The 16,038-nt window shown below is 32.8% G+C and overlaps 1 protein-coding gene across 7 annotated transcripts in view; it reads right to left on the bottom strand.

Annotated features, from left to right (window-relative positions):
• Lar_1 (tyrosine-protein phosphatase Lar) overlaps nucleotides 1-16,038 on the bottom strand; it is a 643,385-nt gene that overhangs the window by 4,019 nt on the left and 623,328 nt on the right. For all 7 annotated transcript variants that reach the window (XM_011178395.3, XM_011178396.3, XM_011178397.3 and 4 more), the window contains 4 exons: nucleotides 4,505-4,644; nucleotides 607-3,942; nucleotides 416-526; nucleotides 1-306 (listed from right to left, as the gene is read on the bottom strand). In XM_011178395.3, the coding sequence (XP_011176697.1) occupies nucleotides 1-306; nucleotides 416-526; nucleotides 607-3,942; nucleotides 4,505-4,644 (3,893 nt within the window). The remainder of the gene's footprint in view (nucleotides 307-415; nucleotides 527-606; nucleotides 3,943-4,504; nucleotides 4,645-16,038) is intronic.

Here is a 16,038-nt window from a genome sequence, read left to right as displayed (position 1 = left end):
CTCCGTTTGCACCATTGCCGGGCGTTGAGCGCGTAATATGCGCACCGTTTGGAATACATCCAATACGCCCTCATATTGCATACGTTCCAATACAATACTGAGTGTTATAAAGACACCAGTGCGTCCTACGCCAGCGCTACAATGCACCGTAATGGGACCATCTTGCCCGAATTGTTCTTTTGTCTTATGCACTTGACCGATAAAGTCGATAAAACCTTCACCAGACTTGGGTACACCTTGTTCGGGCCAATCGATGAATTGGAATTGGCGTACGGTGCGTGAGGAGCCATCACGTGCATCGGTAACCTGTGGTTGGAGAAATTAAAGGCATATTACGATATGGTATAACAGTCTAAGTAAACTGAATTATGTTTGAATACGCAAAACGTGTAACATAACCTATAATATTCTTTACCTTGAACTCGCGTAGTTTATACTGTGGCATATTATATTCAGCGATTGGATCCACCACGTAGTACTGATAGCGTACAGAACGCTCATGTGGCCAATACTGATAGCATTTTTCCTAAAAAATTACAGTGAAAAATTAATTTTTGCAACTAAACCTCAAATATTTCCTAAAAATTCTAAAAATGCTACACTTACTCTGCCCATCTCCTTAAGTTTGGTGAGCATAACAACAATCGTGGAGTTGTGCTCCCACAGCATACGCCAGAAATCTTCAGCAGTATCCTGTACAGGACCCTGAGCGGCTATATAAGCCGAACGATAGCGATAGCCATCAATAAAGCTAGCATTGATGTAGTCACTACCTTCGATGCCATGTATGGGTGTAAGGTAGACACGACTCGATTCATACGGTAGTATGTGTACCAAACGGTTTTTATTCTTATTACATGGCAAATTAGCGGTGACGAATTTCGATGAGTCCACCTTAACATTGGAGAGTTTCTTAAATTCCATTTCCATGCCAGTGATATTTTCACCCGGTTCGGTTAGTAGTAACTTTTGTAGGTGGGTGTGTAAATTGCGTGCCGGCACCTCGGTGAGACCACAAATGATGGCTTCCAAGATGGCATCATGTATGAATATGTATTGATCCTCAGTCTGTACCATGTAGTTACGTTGTGCGCGCAAACAAGTCACATGTCCGTAAATGTCAATGATCTTCTCATGTTTCATGCGTTCCAACATCGAATCGATAACAATATAACAACCAGTACGTCCGACACCAGCCGAGCAGTGTACCACAACTGGACCCGAATCGGGTGGTGTGAGCGCACGACAACGACGTAAGAATTGTAGGAATGGTGCTGGATGTTCGGGTACGCCATGATCGGGCCAGGCGGTGAATTGCAATTGTTTGATTTCACGACGTTCATTAAAACCTTGACGACATAACTGGAATGTACGTATGCTGTAGGTGGCGAGCTCTTGCGTTTCGGTGATCGTGACAAACATTTGTCCATAAGTCTCCGTGCCACGCACCGGCCAATATTGATCGCATTTGATGCGTGTACGTTCCTCTAGACGTGTCATCATAACGATGGTGGTGGTTTTCAATTCCCAACACATGCGCCAGAAGTCACTGAAAGTCTCCTGTAATGGTCCCTGAGTTGCCACATAAGCATTATGCTTGCGATAGCCATCACAATAGTTGGCGTTTATATAATCCGAACCGATAACACCGTCCATCAGCGGCAATTGTACGCGCGAGTGATCATAAGCGGTTACATTCGCGTAACGGTTCTTCGATTTATTATAATCATAATTGGAATTGTCCCATGTGAATTGTTGTCCCGGTTCGATGCTCTCATATTCTTGCGAAAATTTCTGATTGTCATTCGCTTTGAGGCGTTCAATGTGATTGGCGAATTCGGAAATTGGTATGGGCGGATGCGAAATCATGCCGGGAGTTTGGAAGTTCAAGCGACGCATATCGACGGGATCACTAGGTGTGGGGCCGGCACCCAGATCGGCTGCCATCAATGGACGCGTGACAGCAGCTTGATCGGGTGTTTTACATGGTTGACGACGACGACGCACAATACACCAGGTAACGAATATGGTGAAAATGAGTGCGGCAACAACGGGTAGCGCTACCCACCACATACCCTGTTCGTCTTTGTTGCGATTGACAGACACTTCTGGTTCGGATGGCCAATTCGGGTCGGGACGATGTGGTCGTTCGCCAGGTGGCGCTTCACGCATATCCAATGAGAGGAATTCCGAGAACGGACTGGATGTGTAAAGATGCTTTTGCGGTGTATCGACAACGGCGCGCACAAAAATACGATAACGCTTGTCGCGCTCCAGCTTACGGTTGGTGAAGTTGTGATAATCATCACCGGAGCCGAGATGGAAGGTGAAGGGTATGGAACGTTGTGGGAACTTGGCGGCAATATAAGGCGAGTTCGGACGTTCGGGTTTATTACGTCCAGGCAGCAAATCTTCAGTTAGGAACTGATCTGGATTCTTATGCAGATTCGATTTATCCTCAGGCACCACAACAAGATAGTAATGTGAGATGGGTCCATACTCCTCGGATGCCTGCGGTAATATCACTAATATTTCCTCACCGTTTACTACACCATAGAAATCGGGTTTCACCATAGGTTGCGGCGCAGCCATTTGTGTTGTAACGGTGATTTTAGTTGGCGGGCGGTAAGAGTAGTCCGGTGGTATGGCGCTTACATTAACATTATACGTTGTGAAAGGACTCAGCTCGTTGATTGTATGCGATTTCACGTAATGTTTCAAAATAATATCACGTTTCTGTACAATTTGCGTTTGCGTAAACCCCTGCGAGTCCACAAATACTTTCATCGCGTCAAAAGAGATTTTGTAATTAGTCGGATTTAGCCGTATAGGTGGTGACCAACTCAACGTCATGGAATGTGTGCTAACGTCATGAGCGCGCAAATTTAGTGGCACATCTTCGGGCTTTATCTTAACAGTGACTTTTTCGCTCAGACGTCCCAAACCGTTCTTGAAACGCGCCGCTATCGCCACAGCATACTGTGCAAACTTTTCCAAATTAACCAAATCGGCTGACTCCGTAAGACCCACTGTCTTTGTCTGCCATTCATCTAAGTCCTCAACAGCTGTCATGGTATAGAAAATCTTGTAGCCCAGCAATTTGCCACGTGATGGCACGGGTTCCCACCAGATCTCAGCCGTTTGCTCGGATGTGGCTACCGCCTGCACTGACATCGGCGCACGTCCCATATCACGTTCCGTTTCAATAAAGATCTTATCACTAAATGGCCCAGAACCTTGTTTCGTGTATGCGCGCACGCGGAAGATATATTCAGTATTCTCTTCGAGATTTGTAAACACCGCCTTGCGCACGGTCATATTACGTTCCGAACCTAAACCATGATCGATTTTCTTGTGAAATTGCACATCATAACGTGTTATAATGCCATTGCGGTGTTCACGTGTTGGCGGATCCCACGTGACGCACACTACATCCGGTGTTTGGAAGCGCACTGTTATATTTGCGGGCGGTCCGCCTGGTGTACCCTCAGGTGTTTGGAAGATTTTCACTGTCTCCTGTCCGATACCAATATGATTGCTACCCGCTACACGGAATTCATATTCCACACCACGTTCCAAGTCATTGAAGCGCCGTTTTGTTATCTGTGGTCCGGGTAGTATCTCCTCTTTTAGTGGTTGATCTTTAACACCCCAACGTAAACGATAGCCACGCAGTTCACCATACGTTTGCGCTGGTCGCTCCCATTCGAGTTCGATGGAAACAATTGGTTCACGTTCCATTATTTTTAGACTCACTGTTGGTCGTACCGGTACACCACCTGGCGTTTTCACGATCACTGCTGCGCTACGATCACCATCGCCTTTCCGTGTTAGCGCTGCCACTTGTATGGAGTATTTGGTATCGGGTTGCAGGCCCGTCACATTGTACTCCAACGCATCGACGACATCGAACTTGAGCGGTTCGTTTAGGAAGCCCTTGCCCTGGTGCAAGAAGAGAGTATTATTATGGTAGAACTACTAAAAATTTGCTGAGAATCGAAAAATTTCATCGACATTTTCAATAAAAACATCAAATTTTAGAAACTCAGAAACTACAATATTCTGCAACGAACTTTGAACTGGGTTAGGGGAAATTAAATGGATAAGTAATTGAAAAGAATGTGAGGTTCTAAAGGACGTTTCACTTGACATGAATGGAAGGCACGGTAAACTTATAATGGATTCAAAGTAATAAGACTATGATCGTTAAGAGCGAGTTCTACAAATTTAAGATCCTTTTAGGCCAATGATATATGTATATAAAGGTGTAGGTGATACAAGATCCGTTTGTGAACTCAAGTACTAAACCCTGTGTTCAAGAATGAAAGAAAAAATGGAAATTTGAAAAATGAGGTCAAGACCTTATTTCACACAAATCTACTTTGAGAACGCAATCCGATGTTTGGAGCTAAAAGTCTCCCTCTTTGAGAGTTTTTGTGTTAGGAATTGCGTATATAGATTTTTTTAACAAAATGTATGGAATCTCCCTCTATATTTCACTCACCTCATCACGCATTTCTTGCACGTGTATATGATAGCCACGTATAATGCCGTTACGATCTTTTTCCAATGGTGGTTTCCAGGTAACATGAATTGAAGTTGAATTTAGTGGAGTCGCCTTCACATCTTGAGGATCTCCAGGCACTAAACGTCGCATGGCGGAAAATTATACGAGTTAATAAAATTATATTGAAGAAATTAAGAAGGGTAATGAGGTCATACGTGTATTACTAGCGACTTAATGCTTAATTAGTGAGCGAGTTAAATACCTAAAGATACCATAAATACAATACATACATACATATTAGCTTGTGTAATGGCTTATATGAAGCCTCGAATAACTATTCGAATATTATATAAAATAGAAATTTTCAAATACTTTTTGGATACTTACTTAGCTTAATTAAGTCATTAAGTACTACTTACATTTAATACATACGTTGAATAAGTATATACATAAATGTCAACTAGGTTTAAAGTTATATTTAAAAAATTTAGCTTTATTGCTTTCTTAGAGTATTAAAAAACACTTAGAATGTTTAAAAATATTTTTTTGAATTTTCTTTTTTAATTTTTTTTGGTAGCAATTAATGACATCATATCAAAAAAATTTGGTGTTGTAGACCAAATTACTTTGCGAAGTTTTCAATATTTAAGTTTTTCGAAAAAATAAAAAAAAAAAAATAATTTTATTATATAAAAAATTTAAGATTTTTTAAAATAATTTTAAAATTTTCAAATATTTTTTTTTAGTGCAAAAACCTTAAGGTTTGCTTTACTGAATCATATATTTCCAGTTTTTTGAAGGGAAAAGGGATAACAGGAGTGGTAAATATGTTTTCTTTTTATTATACTTCCAAAAAGTTTAGGTACTTGGTTCGCTTTCTAATCATTTCTGAACAAACGCTTGTGTTTCAAAAATCAGTGCTTTGCCTAAAAAATGGCATTTTATAATATTTAAAAAAAAATTGCATAAGAAAAAGCATTAGCCAAAAAGTAATGAAAAGTGCATTCCTTTTTTTAGAAATATTTTTTTTATTTGCAAAAAATAATTAGCATACACTATAAAAAAATGAAAAATTAAAAACTCAAAATTTGGTGCTTTCAAAAATTGTGCTTTATATTTGTGCAATAAAGACATTTAGCGATTTGAAGATAAATAATGTATTTACATGGAAAATGTACAAATGGCATATCGGTAAATATGTCTAAACCATTGATGAATATTTAGAAAAAAAAATGAAAATTTTGTATGCAATTTAAAAAATTTGCAGACACTTCATGTAAATCATGTAATAAAAAGATTAGAAAATAAAAAACTTTCACAAAAAAATGAAAGCGCGAACAGTTTTGAAATGTTTTAAAAAATTTATTTCAAAACCTGTTCGATATTTTTGAGTATAGGTTTTCAAAATTGTTTTTAAAACTAAAAAAAAAATTTTTTTTTCAAATTTTTTTTTCAAATTTTTTTTTTTTTAATTTTTTTTTTCAAAAACTTTTTAAATTTTTTTTCAAAAATTTTTTTTCCAAAACTTTTTTTAAAAATAAGTTTTTTTCATACAAAAATAAGTTCTTTTTTCAAAAATTTGTTTTTTTTTTCAAAAATTTGTTTTTTTTTTTCAAAAATAATGCAAGTCAGTAAGTATTCCTTTGCGCTTGCTTTTTGTGGAGTTTCTAAAACTCACAGTTTTTTTTTGTTGAAAATAGAGAAGAAAAAACATACAGTCAAAATATAAAGAAGATATTTTTTATTAATAATTTATATATGCTTACTAGGCATAGACACTTGAGAAAAATTGCTTATAACAATATGTATTTAGACAAAAAATTTAAAATTTTTCATACATTAACATTCTTAACAATACCTAAGTAATCGTAGGGTAATCAAAAATCAAATGCAATTACTTGCATAATTATTTGGTGTGAATGAGATAGTATTTTTGTGCAGTGTAGTTTATGAAATGACAGTTCCGTTGGAGTAAGAGAGCAAAAGAGAGCGCCGTATGCAACTTACTGCGCTCCTTGCTCTACTCAAGTGTTGGTAAACGGTTTAATTAGGTACAGTGTGTGTTTTTTTCTAAATATATAATGAAATTTACATTTAAAAAATTTTTTTTTTTTTCATTAAAAAATATTTAACACTATTATTTATAAGACAAAAAATTTTTATATATATACTTTAAATACTCACTTTTTTTGACTAAATGTTTTAGTTTTTTTTGTAATTTATTAAATTTGAAAATTTTCATTAATTATTAGTTTAGAACATCATCCATTGAAAAGTGCGTTGCGTTCAGAAATTACAAAAATTGTGCATTTTGTGAATTCAAAAATGTGTTTTTCACCATACACACACAGGAATACATATAGATATAGTATTATATATCATACAAAAATCAAAAAAACGGTGCATTTGTAAGATTTGTATTATCGGTGCGATTATTCCAAAAAACGAACCCAAGACAAAAATGTGCGTTTAATATATATTTTCATTTATGATATATATATATATATTGTTTTTCAAGTCAAACACGAAGTTGGTGCAATTAATTGTAGTTGAGCGAGTGGCCAAAAAATATGTAAGAGAGAGAGAAAAATAGATTTTTTTGTTTTTTATTAATACTACTACTCAACAGTTGCAAAAAAATCACTGATTTCGTAGTTGTAAATTAAAAGTGTGAAGAAATTAAAAAAAAAAAATAAAAATGTTTTTTAAAAAAAATTCTATAAAAATTAATTTTTTTTGGCGCTTCGTGACTTGGAATTTGTGTTAATTGTCGTATTTGTTGGCACACTCGCTTTAAAATTGCATATATTATATTTTTTTTATTACAAATTTCAAATTAAATATACAATAATAATTTATTTAATAAATTATAATTAGAAAACCGAAAATTATTTAATAAAAAATGTAAAAATTAGATAAAATTTTCTGCGACTTGTAAACATTGGCACACATTGAGTATTTATATTATTTGGACGTTTGACTAAAAATGCAACACTGCATTTAAAAATATGACCCGGATTAGAATCTTAATTTTCTCACTTAGAAAGTACTCAAAATTGCAACTCGCAACGTCATAAACCAACCGCACTGTCAAACTCTCTTACTTGATGATGTTACAAATCAATGTCAAATGCGCTCTCAAAAACAGGAGAGATCCCCCGCATACTCTATTTATCATCATACTTGATGAAAACTTGTATAAGATACTCTGTGGCAACCTTTATCTCTTATATATTTAATATTCGCTCTCGCGAGAATGCCTATTTTAATGGCTTCTACTCTCATAGAGTACTTCTGAATGTTTATGCTTGATGGTTTAGTGCTAACTGATGTCAATTTTTTCAAAAATTATGTTATGTTAATCACAGCGTATTTTTTTATGAAAATGTACTAATTTTTCCACTTCAAATACACTAAAAAAAATTAAGCTACAATTTGCAAAAAACACTTTTTAGCTTTATTTTTAAATTGAAAATGGTTAATGAATATATAATGGTTAATCAATTAATAATTCCATTAATCACGTTCATTAAATACCTTCTAAATTATTGGTCGTGGAAGTTTTGCACAGTGTAGCAAATTGCAGTGTTATGTTCAACTGCAGAAAAATTGGGTAAATATAACCTTTTTATAATTATTTTTTAGAAAATTGCATGTATTATTTGCTTTTTATTCTAAAAATATTGCTTAAATGATTTCTATTCAGTTGTATTTTCAAGCATTTTAATTACTCTCAATTCATTTCTTATAAGCAATAGTATTTGATATGCAATATACAGAGAAAAATTAGAGCCAAGAAAAGCGCTTTATAAATTTAGCATGGAATCGGATTAAGGGATCGATTTTCGGGGAGTTGCTTCATAATTTTTTAGCGTAGTACAGTTAATTGTTGCACTTACCTGGTACAGTGTTGCATTTTTAGGTATTTTCGTAATATTTATTTTTATTTATATTTTTTGCATTTTTGCGGACTTAAATTGACACTTGTTAGGTGTTAATTTATTTCAAGTTAACCACAAAATCAACTCTGTGATCTTTACGAATTTGGAAAATATTAATAATTATAAATTTCTCTAGCTTATAAATCTTAGACATTCTGCAGAGTATTTGTATTTGACTTAAATACTTTCTATAATGACTTCAAATTTGCTTGAATAAAAATATCTAATAGCCTAATTGAGGCATTAAATATATATGTATATAAAAGTATATAAATATAATATTGTTTATTATTAGCTTAGGTATTAATAGTTGCTGTAATTATCATAAATCTTCTAATTATTTATATAAAAATATAATACAAATACAACTAATTGAATCTCTAAAGTGCGCTTCAGACAATATTTTAAATAAACTAATATACCATTTGCTAATTAACTTCATTAATTAAGGTGTTGTCTGAAACATTTGGCTTATGATTTATATAGTCTAAAAAGTATGTTAAATATATCTCTATAAATACAGATTTTAATAATTTAAATATAATTCTCAAGCGGTATTCAGCTGCCAAATAAATACTCAATCAACTCATTAATTGTACTCAAGTTATAAGTAGATAGTTTATTCGGAAAAAAATATTTGAAGTTATGAACAAGTTGTGGTTGTCTATTAAAGCACTGTTTTCAATATTTTAAATTGATTTTATTAAATTTAATGAAATCTATATAGCTTGGAAAAGGATAATTGAAGTAATTATATAATAAATTTATTTATTTTCACAATTTTTTTAAACCAAAATGTTGAGGTATCATACTTCAATATAATATATGGATGGAGTTATGGTTGGTATCGCAGATCAGAATAATAATAAGTTACTAACGCTATGTTCTGACCATAGATCGTCTATGGTTTGTGAAACGCTTTACAAATTTTTAAAATAAAAGCAAGAGGTGTTATACCAATCCTTTAATACATATAATATGTACTATGGCTATGTTCTGACGATAGATCATCCATGGGGTGGTCTATCCACTTTTTACACATCATAATATAAATAATATAGTTTGGTTTTGATTGGAGACGTTCCCAAAAAATTGGTAAAATTTTTAAATGTGGTAGTTTTTAGTACAGTTATGGCAAAAAAATGTTTTTGATTAATTATTTCTTATATTTCACATTTAAGGCTATACCTGTGTAAACCATGAAAAAATAGGAGATTTTCTTGAATTTTAAAGAAAGTACTCGATTGAATGTTTCGAAGTTTTTTGGACATAACATGATATATTTTCAGCTATATTTTAAGATTTTTTTAACAAAAATATTGAAAAAAAAACGGAGTTATGTGCGGTCTTCGAAGGTGTCGAATAATAAAAAAATCGATTTTTTTAAAATGTCACGCTGGTATAGCCTCTTAAATGAAATCAAGGATTGCATACAAAGCAACTTTTGAGCGTTTTGAACATTTTTATCTTTACGATCAACATTAATTACATGTGACTACCAGTATACAGTCCGTATAATATTATAAACACACCCCAAAATATGCTTCATTATTTCTAAATAAAGCACATAGAATATACGAAATTATTTTTCAATGCATTTCCCTTATCATTTTTTAGCAATTATTTTCCGGATTTTTGAAAGCATAACAAATTCTTTTCAATTGAAATCCAACATACACATTCTTCCTTACATACATTTGCATATCGCATACATTTTTAATTAAAACATATTCGAACAAAAGTATACCATTCAACTATCATATCATCACAAAAGCAGCACACATTTGTAAAGCGTTGATGAGTTCAATGACTTGTTAGTTTGTACAAATTATATATTTGTCATTTTTTGAATGTGTTATCAAAAACTCAAGTATACATATATGACCGACTGTACTTTTGTGACACACTATAATGCATTTAGCTATTGAAAGTTTTGCATGAAAAGCTACAGCTATGATGAATGAATTATATGCCAAAGCTTTTTTAACCTCTCATTAACTTTGGACGTCATGTTGTCAGGCTAACAAAACAACATTGACAGCGACAGCAGGTCATAGTGACAGATAGTGAAGGTTTGCTGGCAGTCAGTGACTGCAAACTCACATGTATATAATTTTATACTTTTCTATATGCCTGCATATGAAGTGCATACCCTGTAGGAAAAAATAGTACGAATTTGGAAGTTTTGTTTATTTGAGTAGTTTTGTAGAAATGGAGTATTGAATATATGAATATGACATTTTCTGTATAAAATATTATCTTATAAGTTAGGGAAGCCACTAGAGGTGTTTAGTGTATTCTTAGTAGCGATAAAGAAAAAATTTTGAAATTGACTTGATAAATATCATTCTTATATGACAGAAAATTGCACTTAAATTGTTGTCTGCAGGTACTTTTAGCTTTCTGTTTACTAATCCTTAGCAAAAATTATATCCTTGAGCTTTGATCGGGTCTAAGAAATGGATATTCATTTTTTCGGAGCCGCAGTCACAAACATTTATAGCGTTTTTAGACAGCCAAATTAATTGATCAATTAGAATTTTTATTGAGAAGCCCTTTTTTGCCTTTTACACTGCCGGTTACTCCATAACCGATCAGTTGTTATACATTTTTGTTTTTGCTTTTCATAAGAAGTTGGTAAGTTTCATCAGCTGATTAATATTTTTAGCAGCGACATCTACCGTAGCTTTTTTTATCAAAAAATTCAGTCAATCGCAAACAAAGAACGTAGATCGTACGTCTTTGTCGCAGAGTTGCATTTGATTTTCAAGTCGATTAAAATTCAATTACAAATAAATGTAGATTTTATTTTGTATGGTAAATCGATCTTAATGAGCGTTTTAATCGAGCAGAGGCCGGTTAATTGATCAATTAGCTCCTGTCTAAAAACGCTATTATGTGATTTGTAGCACCATACTCGATTTATTCGGCATTTGGGAGACTATTTATTTCTGCAGAATGTTATATTCAGTGGTAAACTAATATTATTTTCAGTGAAAATATGAAAATTTCGGTTTTAATAGTAAATTATTTCCAATTAAATTTTCCTACAGGCACATATACACATTTTTCAAAAATACTCAATATGCACGATTCACATTTCCTACCGGGTCTTACATACATATAACCTTATATAAAGACACACACTCACACAAACACATGTATTTACTCATACTTGTTACACCTGACTTTTGACATTTGCTTGTCAGAAGTGCAGCAATGTTGCGCAATTGACATGTCATTTGAATACACTGTGCTGAGTTTCTATACTCTGAACACACATACATACATACACTCCCTTCTGCGAATGCTGTCAGCATGGCTTTGAATTCTTGTTTGCCACTACATACATGCATACATATAAATATAATTATACTGTTATTTCATAGTCACAAGTGCTTAGAAACGCTGCGCGTATTGAAATACAAATAATGAATGTCAACTGTTGAGTGTCTTTTTGTTTTTGTTTCTCCCTGTAAATGCAGAAATGAACATGTGTGGGCTTTCATGCTGTTGAAGGTGATGCGCTGCTGAGGTGATGGCCATAAGTATATTTGTGAAATTATAGTGAAATATGCATATATGATTATATCCCTGCATGTGTGTAGCACAAAATGATATAAGAGTTGATATTCCTTTTATCACATTTTTAATTCATTCTATACAAGTATATGTCTCAATGAGTGATTATCATGAGTTACACAGAAAAAGTGTCTCAAAATGCAGCAAGTTATTTGTTTAGTTAATGACAGTCAGCAATAGGTGTATATAATTATGTATGTATTGCTTGATGCCGCTGCTCTTCTTTTAATGAAATACTGATCTATATAATATTATATAATACTATCTTCGTTAGAAAATGGATGAATTGTATGAAAATCTATACTTTGTATGGAAAATTTGACTTAGTTTTAATTGGTATTGAAGTAACAAGGTGAAATGGATCTTCATAGACTGAATTTTTTATGCAAAGTAAAGAAATTTTGTGTTTTATTGATTTAAAAAAATGTAGGAACACTGCTTTTTTTGAGATCTTACAATTTGTGGAAGAAAAAAATAACTTGTTTTAATTTTCAAATTTTAATTCATGGAACAATATAATAATCACGAGATAATTAAAAAGTTTTAGTCACCTTTAGTAAATACTATTTCAGTAGCGTCAATCAGTCTAAAAATCTGTAGAAAATAATTCGATAATTCAGTCTTCTAGCAAACATGTTATTCATGAGCCAGAAACTGTCATCAGAGCTTTAGAAATATTATTTTAATAAACATGGTTTCGTGCTGGAAAATTAATAAGCATATTTGTTCTGAGAAATAAGCTAATAAGGCAGGTAAATATTTTTTTTTTCACAAAAATATGCTAAATGGACCACTATTTGTATATTAATGATATAAATAATGGTAAAATAATTCTTTGAAATGTAGAGTATTTTAAGCCGGAGTAAAAGCTCGAGGCAAATTTTAGTTAATTGGTTTAAGTAAAAAAGTTTTGTAGTTGTTTATAATATTATTTTTTTTTAATTATATTAATAATAATCAAAAAATTATCAGCGCAGTGGGAGCACGCCGTTGGTAAATTTTTTCTTCTTTTGCGTTTTTTTCAAAACCACATTTTTTGAGACGGTGTACACGATAACTCAAAAACTATTCAACCGACTGACTACAAAATTAAAATACATCTAAATAGATTTTCCACAAAGTGGCGTGGGGTATTTTCGATGGAATAATTTTAATTCTTAAATTTTAAACCAATTTTTTATACGGTATTTTAAGCCCAAAATATAAAATCGAAATTTAAAGTGCTTCCAATTTCGTAAAAATCAATCGTCACTCCGTTTAAAAATTTTCACTTGTTTCAGATAAAAATTGAAATGCCCATTGACCATCAAGGAGTGCTTCGGAAAAATTTATCCACGCCAATGCTTAAATATCTGCCATTTTTATTAAAAACAATATTTTTAAAATATTTATAATGCTTAAAGCATGTATTAAATTAGCAATAAATGTGCCGTAACCACTTAAATCAGGAAAATTACTCATACGTCATGGCGTTCTACAAAGCTACACGATAGCTATTAGTACTAAATAACTGCATATCCAATGACGTTTACTCACTCACGCAAAAAATATATCTGACTTTACTTCCATGAAAATACTATTTCCCTTCTCCTAGCGATAAATAAAGAAAATTACTCATACGCCATGGAGTATTACGATTTATTTGATTTTTTTGTTGATTTTTTGGTGTTACTATTGCAAATTTCTGTCGGATATCTGCAGATCAGTGTAGTTACACAGAATTAGAACTGATTTGTGTCCACTTTAAGTTTTTTTTTGCATTTTTTCTAGTAAGTCAAGGAAATTACTCATACGACATGGTGTCCTATGAGACAATGCCGCTACGATGATAGCTACTACTGCATATTTCTGATTGGTAAATGCAGTTTAGTAATTGTTTACTATAAAATACATTTTAAAATATTCAATGTTCCATAACTATGTTATGTAAAATCCATATTTTTGTTATAAAACCCTTCATCAAGCTCCGAATTTGGTTTAATTATTATTTTGGTGAATAAAACAAATATATTTTTTTAGAAAATTTATTTAAGAATTTATATAAAATTAAGTGTTTTTTTTTTTTTTAAATTGAAAGCATAAATTGCAAAATATTGCTTTCAAGTTAGTTTTTCTCACTCCCTCTAATAAGTAACCTTATCGTGTTCCAAAAGTTCATATACATCTTGCTTTGTATATACGGAGCTATATAAATGAACATATCAAATGCAGTTCTTTTGACAGCTGTCAGTCAGTCAAGGGAATGCAAACTAGAAACTACATTCCGCATTTTCACACATTTTCGTTGCTATACATACTCGTACAAATTTTTGAAGTACTTCAGCTGGTAGCTGGATTTGGTTATACACATACATACATACATAAATACATATGTACTAGAATAGCTGTATACATGACCTGGCTGTCACTGACAAGCTTGTCAACCAGCACTATCATATATACATACATACATATATACCCTAGTGGCTTGCCACCCACAAATAGCAGCTATGTATTGAATTACTGAATTTTTCTCGCTTTTCTTATTTTTTTCACATAACTGAAATGCGAGTTTTTCTTTGTTTACTACTCCTGCTATTGTCATTATTACCACTGCTCAGCGCCGCACAGTGCTAACTTTGTTAGGGTCCATACATACATACAAAAACACACACACACTCAGTTTATTCATCATTGGTTTCATATTACTCGCTCGTTAGTCGCTGCTAAGTACTATGACAGCCTGTGTTGTTGGTGCAATTGTTAGCGAAGTCATGTGATAAATACACGGCAACACACATTGACAGTCGGCTATCACCAAGTGCATATGTGTAATTTCGAATTTGCCATTTACTTGGCAGCAACCTCTCTAAACTTCTCTAGATGTATGTATGTATCACTGTACTCGCTATGAAATTGTGTAATCGTGCATAGCTGTTTGTGCATTTATTACTCACAAACTGTGAAGGAAGTAGCTTGATTGACATTTGCAGTTGTTGTAAGTCATCACAACGTTGCGTTAGCACGACTTTCGTTATTATTATTTTTTGTTGCTATTTTTGCAGTGCAGCTTCGTTAGTGAGTTTGTAAGCTCTAAAACAATTAGCAATCATTTATTTATTAATTACTATAAAAGGGATCGTGTGATTGGATATTTCTTTACTTTTTTTAAAGTTTAGTGCAGTAATTGGCAAATATTTAATTATGATCGGAATTTATTACTTGGAAAATGGGTTTAATGAAGTATAAATGATTAACGTTGTTGAGGATAGAATTTGAAAATTGTATGTCGAATTATCTTTATCCATATTATGTCGGTATTATTATGTCTACAGCTTTTTTTTGTATAAAAATTGTTACAAAAAGATTATTCAAAACATTGGCCGTCGCTAGCTACTACTTTTGAACATCTTTCTGACAGCATACGTATTCCGAGCAAGTGTCGAGAATTCGGCTCAAAAAGTGACATTTTCAGTTGAGAATAAGTTTGGCATGCAAAGAGATCTCTACAAATATTTTGTTGCGTTAATGTTGACACAAATGTCAAAGATCGATATAAAACGATTTAATCGATTTAATCGACCAGTGCTTGACTCTAGAGACATCTAGTGGAAAAAAGTGGAGATGCATTCATTGCAATTTGAAGATCTCTAAAAGGCAGTGTTTTCAACTATTTTTTTTATTAACAGTTGTGTTTCCATAACTCGAGCTCTTTTGAAGGAAGTTCAAGTGCATGTTCGTAAACATATTTCAATTACTCGATTATATTATTTTATGGAACAATTACTTAATCCAGGGAGTTATATTAATCTAAATGTTTTTAGTTCAGTTCTGAGTGCAATTTTAATGCGATTTCAGCGGTCAGGATGTTTGAAGAGATCAGTACAACAACTGACTGAATGTAGTTCAAAAACTTTTAAACAACGTCTGCTTTCATACCTCATTCTGGGTGCATATTTTGAAGCAAAAAAGTTTCAATTAACTTCGGAAAATGTGATGAAAGTATGACAAAGGAGAGGTTTATCAACT

Source organism: Zeugodacus cucurbitae, chromosome 3, assembly GCF_028554725.1.
Source record: "Zeugodacus cucurbitae isolate PBARC_wt_2022May chromosome 3, idZeuCucr1.2, whole genome shotgun sequence".
In the NCBI taxonomy this organism is placed as follows: Eukaryota; Metazoa; Arthropoda; class Insecta; order Diptera; family Tephritidae; genus Zeugodacus; species Zeugodacus cucurbitae.
This window is presented reverse-complemented; position numbering and strand designations above follow the sequence as displayed.